At 38.8% G+C, this 14,365-nt stretch overlaps 2 protein-coding genes across 2 annotated transcripts; one reads left to right on the forward strand and one right to left on the reverse strand.

The window, feature by feature from the left end:
- Positions 1 to 350: 350 nt before the first annotated feature.
- LOC132111410 (myristoylated alanine-rich C-kinase substrate-like) lies at positions 351 to 6,142 on the forward strand. The gene is made up of 2 exons (XM_059518678.1): positions 351 to 691; positions 4,554 to 6,142. Exons 1-2 carry the CDS (start codon positions 605 to 607, stop codon positions 5,175 to 5,177), a joined length of 711 nt encoding a protein of 236 aa, XP_059374661.1. The 5' UTR covers positions 351 to 604; the 3' UTR covers positions 5,178 to 6,142.
- Positions 6,143 to 7,124: 982 nt separating this feature from the next.
- On the reverse strand, positions 7,125 to 11,893 carry LOC132111411 (collagen alpha-1(X) chain-like). Its single transcript, XM_059518679.1, has 3 exons — positions 11,778 to 11,893; positions 11,346 to 11,487; positions 7,125 to 9,499 (listed from the first exon to the last, which is right to left on the reverse strand). Exons 2-3 carry the CDS (start codon positions 11,470 to 11,472, stop codon positions 7,659 to 7,661), a joined length of 1,968 nt encoding a protein of 655 aa, XP_059374662.1. The 5' UTR covers positions 11,473 to 11,487; positions 11,778 to 11,893; the 3' UTR covers positions 7,125 to 7,658.
- Between the last annotated feature and the right edge of the window lie 2,472 nt (positions 11,894 to 14,365).

Raw genomic sequence — 14,365 nt, forward strand, 5'->3', positions numbered from 1 at the left:
CCTATGTAGTGTCTATATAGATAAAGTGGCATAATGCATACGCAGCCATTTAATAGTTTTTGCGTTCTCCCTTCATATTTTGAATAAACCAAAAGAAAGATCTTTGAAGAGACAGGTTTATGAAAAAACAACAACAACAAAGACCAAATGAGAGAAATAAATAAAAACAGAAATAAAAAGAAAAGCAAAACCTTTGCGGCTGGGTACATTGGTTCTGAATCACCAGTTGCTGGTTGCGAGCCCTTCCTCTCCTCCAGTGCGTGAGTGTAACCCCTCCCCCGGGCTTCACGCAGGCCTTTGATTGGCTCTCGCCGCACTTCTGTGACGTCATGGGTATTTTGGGCGTTGTATCCAGCATCTCATTATCAAAAGAGAACAATTTCATTATCTCCATCTCGTATTCTAAAATAATATATTTGAGAGAGTGCTGTAATTTGTATTTTTTCTCAATCAGTTGATCACAGCTTCACCTCTCTTCATCTCCTTTCCGCAGCTTTATTTGAAAACAGACGCTCTTGAGAGGGAGCACGCGACGAGTCTGAGGGAGAAGCTCGCGCTCTTTGTTCATTCATTTGATCTGCGATTCTTTGTTGCGTGTGAAACCATGGGAGCGCAAATCTCCAAAAACGGAGCAAAAGACGAGACCGCTGCCGAAAAACCAGCCGAGGCTGCGAATAAATCAAACGGGCAGGTAATAACTTTAATTATTATCTATGTGCAGGCGTGTGATGTTTTGAGGGGGTGTGCAGTACCAAAAACCAAGTCGGTTCAAATGAACAATGAGCCGATCAACAAAGGGTCTCTCCACTTTCCACTTAAAACCAGCATTTTGTATTAAATATCGACGTTATTGTTTTATAAAATTTAATGTAGAGCATACATTTGTTACATTTAACGTCAGTTAATGAAATCGGTGTTTTTAAACGGCAATTTTTTTTCTTTTAAAATCCTATAATTACGATTACAGTCAAATTCGGTGATTCCATTCAGATTTCTAAAAATGAGTTCAACAGGAACATCTTCGTAGCTTTATCAAGCTTTCCCGTCGTGAAAAGCCATTTCGGTCAAATCACCATGTCTTTCTCACATCTTGTTGATAAAACGGAACCACAAATAAGCCATGAGAAGCATTACGTGGATTTAATATATGAGAAATGGCTTTAATATGAGAAGTGGGCTTGTAAGATTGTATGCACTCAACACGATGATCTCCTCGGTTTAATCAGAGCCGGTTGGATCTACTCGTCCATCTTGCAACGCTTTCACGTAAATGGCATCAGCATCAGCCAGACAAAGTGCATGAGACCTTACCCACGTGGCGAACCTATAGACTCCAGATAACTTAGTGTTTTCATACAGAATTTTGTATTTAGTAGGTGGTAAATGTGCGAAATGATTTCAAATAATTGTGTTTTTAATCTTTACACTGGGTTTCCGGGGGTCCTTTAAAAAATCTTAACGCTTTCCTAATAAAAGGCCTTAAAAATTCTTAAAATGTCTTAAATTCAGATTACCGTTACAGCTAAAATATTTTAATTCTGACGTACCTAATGACTGTTTTCATGGCCAAAAGTTTTGGCAGTGACATACATTTTGTGTTTTGCAAAGTTTGCTGCTTAAGCTGTTGTTGTTTTCTTTCTCATTGTTTTTAGATTATTGTGTAGATGCATACAAAACAGATGTTATTAGATGCATTTTAAATAATTGTTAAAAGCTTCATAGGCCAAAAAAAAGTTTCACTGTTTGATCCTGACACAAAATGACCAGCTTTGATTGAAAATGACCAACATTAATTGACTTATCATATCAGCTGCACATGTGAAAATGTGAATGAGTACTGGTGAAATCACTATCATACTAATTTAATTGTAAGAGCAGACGGATTGATATTAAAAAGAGGGAAGAAGCACTTCCAATCATTGTGATCTTGTTGGCAATGGTTACCTCCAAAGAAACACTTGCAGCCTTCATGGCTTTGCATCAAAATGGCCTCACATGCAAGGACATTTCTACAAAGAATTTTGCACCTGAAAGAACCATTTACTGGATCATCAAGAACTTCAAGGAGAAAGTCTTCAGGACGTCCCAGAGAGTCCAGCAAGTGCCAGGACCGTCTCCTCCTGAAGGGTCAGCTACTGAATCGTGTCACCAGCAGTGCAGAACTTGCTCAGGAATGGCAGCAGGTTGGTGTAAGAGCATCTGCACGCACAGTGAGGCCAAGACTTTTGGACAACGACCTGGTGTTAAGAAGGGCAGAAAAGAAGCCACTTCTCCAAGAAAAATGTCATGGACAGACTGAAATTCTGCAGGAAGTACAAGGACTGAACAGCAGAAGAACTGGTGCCAAGTTATTTTCTCTGATGAAGCTCCCTTCTGACTGTTTGGAGAAGAAAAGGTGAATGCTACCATGAGTCCTGTTACATGTCAACAGTGAAGCATCCTGAGACCATCCATGTGTGGGGTCACTTTTCAACCAAGGGAGAGGGCTCTCTCATAATTCTGCCCCAAAACACTGCCATGAATAAAGAATGGTATCAAAACGTCCTGCAAGAACAACTTCTTCCAATGATCCATGAACAATCTGGTGATGGAGCACCATGTCACAAAGCAAGAATGATGAAGTGGCTCAAATTATTACATTGAAATTTTGGATCCGTGGCCAGGCAACTGCCCAAATCTCAATCCAATAGAGAACCTGGCGTCAGTCCTCAAAAGGCGAGGTGACAAGCAGAAGCCCACAAAGTGTGGCAAGAATGGATCATCATCAGTCAGGATTTGGCCCAGAAGCTAATATCCAGCATGCCAAAAACAAGGAAGAACAAGAGTCAACACTGTAAATATTGACTCATTATATATTTAGTTTTTGCCAATAAAAGCCTTTAAAACTTATGATATGCTTATCAATGTTTTTCAGTATACCATATAAATATGTGGAAAAATCTACAAATACTAAAGCAGCAAACTTTGTAAGCAAAACACAAAATGTGTCACTTCCAAAGCTTTTGGCCACGACTTTAAAATCATTTGATAGACCGAAAACTATTATTATTCATTTTATTTTTTTCTCCCCTGCGGTAAGTTACTGCATTCAGAGAGAACGGCAGTAGCAGAATACAGATTGAAATATCTTCTTAATGTTCTCAATAATAATAATATGGGTCGAGCTACAGCTGATCTCCGTCTAGCTAGTGTCTTTTTTTTTTCTTTCTTTTTTTTTTTTACTTGCCCGACCGGACACATAGCCTGATTAAATCATAAGTGACTAAAACTACCCAGCAAAGGATTGAAACACGAGAATGATTCTTCTAAATTTATTAGCCTACATTCAATGTAAATGGCGATTTATAATGGATATAGTGTATTTCTGGTATCAAGGGCGCGTTGTTGAGGCTTAAGCCCCATTCACACTGCCAGCTACCCTAGTTACCCCATAAAGCAGGATTTATACTTTCGCCTGGTTCCACTTTATGAGCCTCCGCTGACTTCGTACCGACCTTCCTAAATGGACGAGGCTTTTATTCTTGTTGCGTTCAATGTTATACTATTCTTTGAAACAACAGGGGGCGACGAGAAGTAATCTTCCTCTAAAACTGTCAGGAATCACAGGTGAGAAGTAATTTGCCTGTACAAGACTTGTGATGAATGAGTTAATGAATTCATAATTTCTTTATGTATAAACTTAAAACAATCTTGAACTATTGGCTTTATTTCGCATCAATCTATGCGGCAGTTTTTTTTTTTGGTTTATACTTCTGCGCCATTGTCCGTGTCGAAAATGCAGTACAGTCTATTAAAATACATTCAATGATCACAAATTCAAGACATGGGGGCAGACAATTTATATTTATACCATTTTATATTGTTAATGAATTTCACATGAAGAGTCAGATTTCACATAACTACAAAAGTGATATTGATAACAGTTCAATAAACTAAAATGTAATTAAGAGACACCAGTTTTAGACACCATATATTTAAACCGTAAAAATAACTACAAATAAAGCCACAGCGCTGTTTTGTGTCCCTGAGCAACATGATGGTGGTTCGTTCCTGAATGAATCAATACTTTAAATGATTCAGTTCAATCGCAATGACTCACTTATTAAAGGACCTTTTTATTTAAAATTCAAATATCAGTATTTAATGCTTTGATTAATATCAAAACCTTATTTATGTATTTGTAAAAATAGGCCTTCGGTAAATAAAAATATGCAGATTTAAGCATGATAAAGCTGGTAGAAAACTGAAAATATTGCTTCAGAATAAATTGTTTGCACCACCAAAAATCTTAGTGATGCGGTGCTTTTGTGGGGATATTTTGCATGGAATATTATCCTCTGTTATGAAAAGTTCACTGTATATCTTAAATATAATTTATTACAGTGATTATATTTTGTTTTGTTTTTACGTTAAACACATTAAATATTACGTGTGTGTAATATAATGTGTATTTCCATTACAGGTTTAGATCTTAAATTTCAAATGAGGTGGTATAGAAACCCTGTTACACAGTGCAAATACAGCATATATGAAGCATTTCCTTATTCCCACAGGAGAATGGCCATGCTAAAACCAATGGGAATGCCTCTCCAAATGCAGAAGCAGCCACAGAGGATGTGCAGGCCAATGGAAAGCACTCTGCTGATGAGGAGGTGAAAGCAGAGGAAGCAAAGGCCGAGGAAGGAGGTGCAGAGAAGACCGCTCCTGAGGGCGAAGTGGAGAGTTCCACCGTCGGGAATGGTGAAGACACAGCCAAAACAGAAGAAAACGGTTCTGCTTCGGAGAGCAGTGAGCCCGTCAAAACCAAAAAGCGCTTCTCCTTTAAGAAACCATTCAAACTTAGCGGCTTCTCTTTTAAGAAGTGTGCTAAAAAGGAGGCTGAAGGTGGAGAGGCGGCAGCAGCAGCTGTGGAGAATGGTGAACAGAAGAAGGATGCTGAACCAGAATCTGAGGAAGCCAAGCCTGAGGAGGCCAAGCCTGAGGCCTCCAGCGACGAGAACAAGACGGAGGCTCCAGCTGAGGAACCGAAAGCTGAGGAGCCAGCTGAAAACAAAGAAGAAAAACCATCCAGTGAGGTAGCCGAAGAGAAGCCAGCTGAGGAGAAGAAAGCAGAGGCTGCTCCTCAGGAACCAGCAGCCGCAGAGAGCTCCGATGCCCCAGCCACTGCCACAGAGTAAGATGGAGGGTAAAAAGCCCATTTTAAGTGACGTCAGAGGAGCACAAACATGGAAAATTTGTACAAAAACCAATGACATTTCAAGCCTTCAGTTTTCTCCCATACTTTTAATCCATTCCTGTTTCATCCAATACATTGTATATGGCATTTTGAAGGAAGGAAGTTGGATGGATTGATTGGAAGTGAAAGGCACACCCCCCCCCCCCTTTTTTTGTAGCAGTTGTATGGCTGTGTGTGTGGATGAGTGAGATTAATAGAGCATTGCTTGTTTCAATCGTTGTTGTTGCTGTTTTTGTTCATTTTCTTTTATAGGTGAACTATGTTAGTGTCATGAGGACATTAAGTTGAAATGTTAGTTGAAGGTACTGGTGCCATACAATTTGGTAAATCAAGTGTGTGGAAAAAGGAGCTATCAGAAAAAACATAATTGAACAATTTACAGATGTTACTGGTCAGTTCTCATTTGATTTTACTGACATCGTTACATGAATCACCAAAACAGGTGCTCAAAACCTCAGCAGATGCATTGTGCAATACTGCAGCATTACGTATTGGTATTGGCTTTTGTCTTGCTGGATTTTACAGTGTTGAAAATGGCTTTATCATATTTTCTTTCTTAATATCTATGGTATCAAGTATGAAGTTTTTTTCCCTCTCTTTCTGGAAATAATCCTGTTTCAATGAGAACGTTTTTCTGAAATGTTAAACATCAAAACATTTGACCTGTCATGTGTAATGCAGTCCTAGTGGTTTTTATTCCAGCAGAGTTCCACAAATGTTTGAAAAATTACCAGTGCAATCGTCATGTAGATTCCCGCCCCCCCCCCCCCCCTTTCCTGTAAATACGTCAGCACCACTCTACTTGATTTTTAAATGGAATGTAATTGCGTGTAAATTGTTCACAATGCTTCTTTTACCCCTTAATTTTAGGGGCACTCAAAACAAAAATAAAGGATTTAGACAGACCGTATATGTTTTGTTTGAGTATTGATTTTGTAACATTGTCTTTATAGTGTGTGTGTGTGATTGTGAGAATTTTACAATAGAATAATGTGAAACATTTTATGTTGGTTGAGGTCTATTCTTCCATCACCATCTTTACCATCAAACCCATTGTGGCAACATATATTGAACAACAGTACCATGATAAACATTTAATTATGTGATTATATTATGGTTTGTAGGGGCTTGTTCTCAAATCACAACTTTTTATTATGTTTGTGTCTTTATCCTCAGCACTGGTAAATGCCATTCTTCTAAATTCCAAGAAAAGCCATATACTTTCTAAGTATAAAATGAATGTTAACAGCCACTACTCTGATGTTTTTAGCCTACCACAGGAGCTAAAGATAATTTAGAACCATGTATTTTCTGCACTCCAAGATGAACTCCGCCACTAATCTAACAACCTCAAGATGGGTGTGTTTTCACCCAAAATTCCTGTTCGTAGCTTAAATGCTGGATATTCATCTTGTATATGGCAATGTTAAACTTGTGGCTCCCACCTCTGCTCTTACAGATGCTAACGACTTCACTCTCCAGGTGTTCTTTTCTTAATTTTTTTTTTTTATTCCACCACTTCCCTCAAACCCTCCAAATTCAGTGCCTGCCTGTGGCTTGAGGCTCCCAGCTTCTGATTGCCTCCATCCAGCGTCTTCTGTTTGACTTGGTTCTCCACCTAACCCACATTATTTGGTTGACAGTGAATTTAACAGTCATCAAAGCATACTCTACTTCCTTCTGTTTTTAAAGGCACTACTCTTGAAACTACAGAATTTAGTATTATCATTATAATTTTTCTGCAACTGACAACACAAAATAGAAATATATCCATTCAAACATGTACTGTTGTAATTCTGCTGCATTGTATACTAGCTTGTAGTGAAACTTGTTTTAAAAAAAAAATGAAATTACTCAGCATTGTAAAACAAAACACAGAAAGGAAGTCTTTTAGGAAATATTTTATTTTAGGCATTATGATTTACAGAGAAAAATTAATCATATGGGATAACATTTATAGATGTTTATTTGTTTGCTTTTGGGTTTGTTTTTCATTTTCACCATATCACAATATTCAAGTCAAATATAAGGATGTCAGGAAGATCATTTCCGTTTAATCAGTAAGGATATAAGGACAACAATAACAGTAAAAATAAGAATTTGAATTAGCCACTGCCATCAGCAACAAGAAACCAAAAATACAGAACAAAAAAACAAGGAAAAGAAATGAAATTATCAGGACACAACCTCACATGCTCAATCCACACACAAAAAATTAATTGTAAAGGTTTTAACTGTATTTCTATCCCTGATAACATGTTACACTTCCTTCTTTTTGGCACCACTTCTTGGAGTTTCCACGTTGAGATGCTTGAATTTCTCAGAACAATAGCACAGTCTGTTGTGCATTAAGGTTTGCACAACAGGATATTTTGTTTGAGAAGTAGTGAAGTTACATAAGTGATGTGGTTGAATCACCTTATCACGTAGAGGCAATCAGGAACCCAGAGAAAGAGCAATGAACATTATCAGCGGCAAAAACACCATTAGCCTCATCATCAGGGATCTGGATATAAACAGTGTCCTGCTCATTGAGCTGAAGGACAGAACTACCAGACATCTGGTCCACAAATCCCTTGTTGTACTCATCATAGGTGAACATGATTGGATCACCATTTTTATAAAGTGCAACTAAAGCATTAGCACCATTCACATGCATGCTATAGGTAAAGTAATAAATTCCTGGAATCTGGCAGGTGAACAGGCCTGTCTCAGGATCATAATGCTGCTCTGCATTATACACAATCTGATCAAACTTAATTGGGGTACCAGTCGGGGGATAAGGTGTCACAGTTGCAACAGTGAATGCAGACACAGGACTTTTGACAAGAAGTGGGAATGTAGTTTCACTATGGGCCTTCTCAAACATGACCTCACCAGGAGGACCAGGAGGGCCAGGAGGTCCAACAGGACCTGGAAGTCCAGCAGGTCCATCAGATCCATGACGTCCAGGTGGACCCTGAGGCCCAGGAATTCCCTTGGTAGCCAAACCAGCTGGGCCAGGTGATCCAGGAAGACCTGGGTGACCTTTTTGGCCACTTGGGCCTGAAGGACCTGCTGGACCAACAGGGCCTCTTGCTCCAGGAGCTCCTGTCTCTCCTTTTTCACCTGCTGCTCCAGGATATCCTGGAAGACCTTTTGATCCAGCAGGTCCAGGTGTTCCTGGGGTACCAGGAGCGCCTGTTTGGCCAGCATCTCCTTTGTTACCAGGAGCACCTGTAGCTCCCCTTGGACCAGGTTGGCCTGTTGCCCCTGCATAACCCTGCTTGCCTTCAATGCCTTGGGGTCCCTGCTCTCCCTTGTGCCCCTTCAACCCTTGAGGTCCCATTGGACCTTGACCACCCTTATCACCTGTTGCTCCCCTCTCACCTGGGAAACCTCTTGACCCTTGAGGACCAGCTGGACCCATGGGACCAGTAGCACCTGGATATCCAGTGTGCCCTTTAGCACCTGGCTCACCTTTCTGACCCGTTGTACCTGGGCTACCAGCTACTCCCCTCTCACCTTTTGCACCAGATTCACCTGGTTTGCCATAACCTGGAACGCCAGGAGCACCAGTAGCACCAGTTGGGCCTTGTTGACCTTTTGGGCCAACAGGGCCTTGCATACCTGGGGCACCATTCTCGCCTGGCTTGCCGGGCATTCCAATTCCAGGAGCACCTGTTTGACCTTTTGGACCTTGTGAACCCATGCGTCCAGGTTCCCCATCACGGCCAGGTGAGCCTGATTTACCTGGTTCACCAGGAAGTCCAGATCTGCCAGGTCTTCCAACACCAGGCTCACCAGGCTTTCCAGGAGCACCCACTGATCCTACTGGACCTCTCTCACCTGGTGCCCCCTGAACCCCATAACCGCGTTCTCCTTTTTGTCCTGGTGCTCCAGGAATGCCTGGATATCCTTTAAGACCTGGCTCACCCTGGGGTCCCATTGCTCCTGGCAGGCCTGCTGGTCCAGCTTTGCCAGTTGCAGAAATGCCTGCTGGTCCAGGGCTACCAACAGGACCAGGCATGCCTCTGGGGCCTTGAGGACCGGGTGCACCAGAGTCTCCTTTATGTCCAGGTGCACCTGTGGCTCCAGGTTTGCCAGGTCCACCTGGAGTACCAGGTTTTCCAGGTGCTGAGTAACCAGCAGGACCAGGTGGTCCAGGGGGTCCCTGTGGCCCTGGCAGTCCTTCGCCATCTTCTCCTCGCTCTCCAGGGGGGCCAGGAGGTCCAGGTAGGCCTGGCTCACCAGGGATGCCTGGTTCTCCTGCTACAGATACCACTGGAATAAAACAAGAAGTATATCAGTGGCAATATTCATAGTCATTATGTACATCAGTGGCAATAACAAGTTATAGGTAGAATTGCACATTCCAATTGAAGTTTTGAATGTAATTTTATTATTTTCATGCGATTCTACATTGTACAATATACCAGTATAAAATTTATAATATATTGTGTTGATAGAGATCTGGACAGATAACATTTGGACAGATTTTAGAAATGTCTGACTAAAAGTGATCCTATAACCATATAGTACCTTTTTACGCATGTCTGCCTCCTTGGGAATTGTTTGACTATATATTGATTCACAGATATAACTACAGGCTTTTTGAAATAGAGCTGTTTTCCTAAGAAGCAGGACATCAGTATCGAGTTATGTAGGTAAGCTCTACAGATTCACTATAAATACCTTTTTTATTCAAGCTCTTTTTATAAAAGCAGTGTTCATACATAGAATTCACACAAGAAATAATTCACACAAGAAATAATACATTTTAAAACTTTAGTTAATACATTTTAAAATTTCAAACCTGATATATTGTTAATTCACAACAAATCTATACATATTCAGTTACACAAACAGTTGTATGTTAAATTATAATTATACTTCTTTTTTGTTGTAATTATTGTGAAAAAAAGTGCCTTGTTTCAAATGAAATGTAAAATTTGTATGTAAAAATATCTGTGATTCAGTTCTTTATCTTCAGAAACATTTCACTTCCTGGAATTGCATGCTTTATTGCTATTTTGTTGATAAATAATCTTGACCGGACAAAGGCCTACCAGAACATTTATCCAAAAACCTTGCGAGACAAAGTTTTTTTTTTTTTTTTTTTATTATTTGTATTTTGTTTTTTTTATATATACATTCATACTAATATCAGAACCACAAGTTATCTGTATTGCATTAATATATATATATATATATATATATATATATATACACACGCAGCTAGGGCTCCAGTTTTATGATTGCCTTCATGTGGTCAAATCTATTGGTTTGTAAACTGCATCATACCAAAGGTCATTATTCTAGGCACAGCTTTCATGAAACAAAACAGATGTGTCTAAGGTTTGCTGTGGCACACCCAGACAAATCACTTTTCAACATGCCTCTAAGAAGCTAATTCTTAATAGCTGTTCATAACCTTTGAAAGTTGGTTGGTTTTTTGTGCATATACTTTCAAATTGAAAACAATACTGAATTGCTTCTACTCAAACAAATCATACTGTCTGTACAGTATTTCATTGTGGAGTTCATCAAACCATGCAGTTAAACACAATATAAGAAAACAGATTTAACATACTGAATCTTTCATACATCCTTCAACTTATTCTTCAACACTCCAGAGTGGAACTTAGTGAAACATATGAAGAGAGAAAGAGGACAAAGATGTATGTGTTTTACATGGAACTAAATTATCAGTTTTATGTAAAATGCACTTTTTGCTACCTAAACTAAAATGGTTTAAAAAATTATGGTTAAAAAAACTTCCAATATACAATCAGAGACAAAAGAACAGACTTTATAGTATGATGCATCTGTAAAGGCATGACATGTTTTTGCCTACTACAATTTGAATATTCCAAACTTAGACAAGTTGCATTATACTATTGGAGGACACACAGTGTATCAGCAACCAATCAGTGTGCTGGATTCTATTCATACAGCTTTGCTATGTGCATACCAAAATTTTCCCTAAGATTTGTTTTACCTGCATTTAAACTCAGAGTAGCATTCACATGCTAATCTTTTACATCTTTAGGTCAAACATGAAAGACAGAAAAAGATCTTCAGTACCCTGAAGAAAGCAAAGACAAGTATTTTTAAATCTTAAACATACCATGGCTTTTCACTGAGTAAGGCTGGTACTTGGGGGCCTTCGCTACCTTCTTGACAACATATCTTTCACCATGGGCAGCTGTCAAGGCAACCAGGAGAAGAAGAATGCTTGCTACTCTTAGTTCCATTTTCTGAGGTCAAATCTGCAATGGAATCAAAAGAGTTAGATGTGATGACGTAAAAAAAAAAAAAAGGCACTGCTGGCGGGAAAAGATGAAACGTTCTGATGGAACAATTGGTTTAGCCATTTTTAAAGTAACCAACAGCTGACAACCATAAGCTATGATTTCAGCTTTCATTCTATTAATAATTACTTTGTATAAACTATAACTCAAAGTAGTAATAAGAGCGCCCTGCCATCTGAACCTGCTGATTGGTGTCATTTAATATCAGGGCCTAGTTCCCCAAAACCAAAGAAAAAATTGACACCTACCGGCATACTTGGGTTCCAAATAAATAAAAAAATGTAACGCAGCCTCAGCTCCCACTTCTGAATATCCTTGTAGTAGGAGACAGACAGGATCTGCTGCTGCCTAGCACAATGATGAGGGTTTTTATACCATATCTGGCCCTTGCATCATTAAAAAAGCACCTACCACACTAGTACCTCCCCTCTCATCGCAAGGCTGTAATTACCAAGCACATTTGCCCACTGTTGGCATGTCACTTCAGGATGGCTTTTCCTTTGAGTGTTTAGACCCATGATTAGATCTTGTTAAGCTCCCCTCAAAGCTGCAAAAGATGCATTTTAGTCCTAAATTTTGGTGGAAAAATGTCATTTTAGGGTATGGACAGCCTGTATGATGTGGACTTCCCTATGTAATGTTGTTATCTTTAGAAACATGATGTAAACAATAATTCACACAGAATTTAGCAGTTTCTCAGTGTCTATCTATCTATCTATCTATCTATCTATCTATCTATCTATCTATCTATCTATCTATCTATATGTCTATCTGTCTATCTGTCTATCTATCTATCTATCTATCTAATAGATAGATAGATAGATAGATAGATAGATAGATAGATAGATAGATAGATAGATAAAAACAATAATAATATAAAAAACACTGTTAGAAAAGAAAGCTAACTTCTATGTGAATAATTTTTTGTACATCATGTTTCTGTTTTCAGACAGATTAAAAGTGTCTTATTGCAAATTTCTAAATAGAATGATTTCAAATACTTTAAAGCCATCTCAAAACTGCTATTGAAAATCACTTCCAAATTCAGCCTTGTCTGGTTGTCTTTACAAATTCCTCACTTTTTTGGCCTGTCTGGTGCATTTGAATTTCTCCCAGAAAAATATATACAAAAACATTGGGGGAAGACAGATTCAGCAGGTTGGTGTGGTAACGAAAAACCTCCTGCTGTCCATAACAACAAACATGATGGATCCAAATGTGCCTGACCATTAGAGAACATATTTAACTCTTTTCCTTGAGAAATCCACATACAGAGGCCACTTTGACTCTGTTTGTTCAGAGTGTCTGTTCGGAGAGTGTGTGAGGCTTTCATAAAATCTACTATTTCAGGCCAAGTTTATGGTTCTTTACATGTGTATTTTTGTAAGTGCTTCACCCAGAAACAGCTAATAAAGAATATATAAAAAGACGCTCTGGAAAATACATCTGACTGACTTTTTTAAGCTCTTGTGTCGGGGTTATGATGAGAATTTCACAAAGCGTCCAGAAGGGGGCGCACATTTTGTACAGTAGCCTTTAAGTGCAAGTCTGTGTATGTTTTTGGATTTGTCAGCGTCTTCATCACTAAGCATTTCTTGCTATTATGGTCCTTTTATCATGTTTTATTTCCTTAAATTACGTCTTCTCACACAGCTATGGCTAACTTTCCGAAGCTGCTGCTGGATTTTTTCCCAGTTTATTTTTGGGGGCATGTGAAACGTGCACGCCCAATTTATCATACCCTCTACTACACAAGAATAGTCTTGAGGTATTATCACGATCAGCTATGTGCGGCAGTCAACAGCTCCTAAATCTTTACATAATAACAGAAACTCTATGGTTTAGCCCATATATGATTTTATATATGATATAACCCTACTGTTAACTAAAGCAGAAAGACAAGATTGAATGGAAGATCCCTTTGCACACCTGATGGAAGATTTTAGCCACATAGCATATCATTAAGTGCTCCTTGAACATGAACTTTGTTTCCAATTTTCTGAATTAGTCTCAATCATGTATAATTTTCCAAAGTGGTGCCTTAACATACTAAATAGTTTTGAACAGTAATTGCATTTGACAAGCATTGTTTTAACATGTTCTGCTCTGGAAAACCACCTTTGACCTGGTAAAATAGACATGCTGTTTTATAGACATGGCATGACATCTAAAAGACAGATCACAATATCAGCTGTTGGCAACATACAGTATGTTTGATTACAACCTACACTCAGACATTTCATTTATTCTAAGACAGATTTTTCCTCTTCCTTTAATTCTGATAATTTAATCACTCTCATGTTGCTTCAAACCTGTATGTTATTTTGTGAAAACGGTTTCTTACAATGATCATTTAGACTATGTGCACACCAGCTCAAACATTAAAGAAGTCACATGCTCAGGCTGCATTTATTTGATAAAAAAAAAAGTAAATCATGTTGTGAATTATGTTTATAATGTAAATTATAAAAAAAAAATGAAAGACAAAAAGCTGGATTTTGTAGTATCCAGTGCTTCGGACTTCAGTATCACATTATCACGAATCCGTTCCATGGACTTTCATCCGTTTATCACAAGAGGTCGCTCTCTCACCATATTGACACACACACTACACACGTCACACATCACTCTGGACTACATCTCCCATGCTCCAATACACTGATTGCGCACTCACCTGCATTCTATATAACACTCACTCTGATCCTGCACTAGTCGCCGAGTATTGCATGCATTTATCTTTCTCCAAGCAATAGCTACTATACGGAGCCTGTCTAGTTTTCAGTTCCTAGTCATTATCTTGTCTTGTTTGTTTACTCATGTTTTGATTCTTGCCTGT

This window comes from Carassius carassius, chromosome 31 (assembly GCF_963082965.1).
Source record: "Carassius carassius chromosome 31, fCarCar2.1, whole genome shotgun sequence".
Lineage (NCBI taxonomy): Eukaryota > Metazoa > Chordata > Actinopteri > Cypriniformes > Cyprinidae > Carassius > Carassius carassius.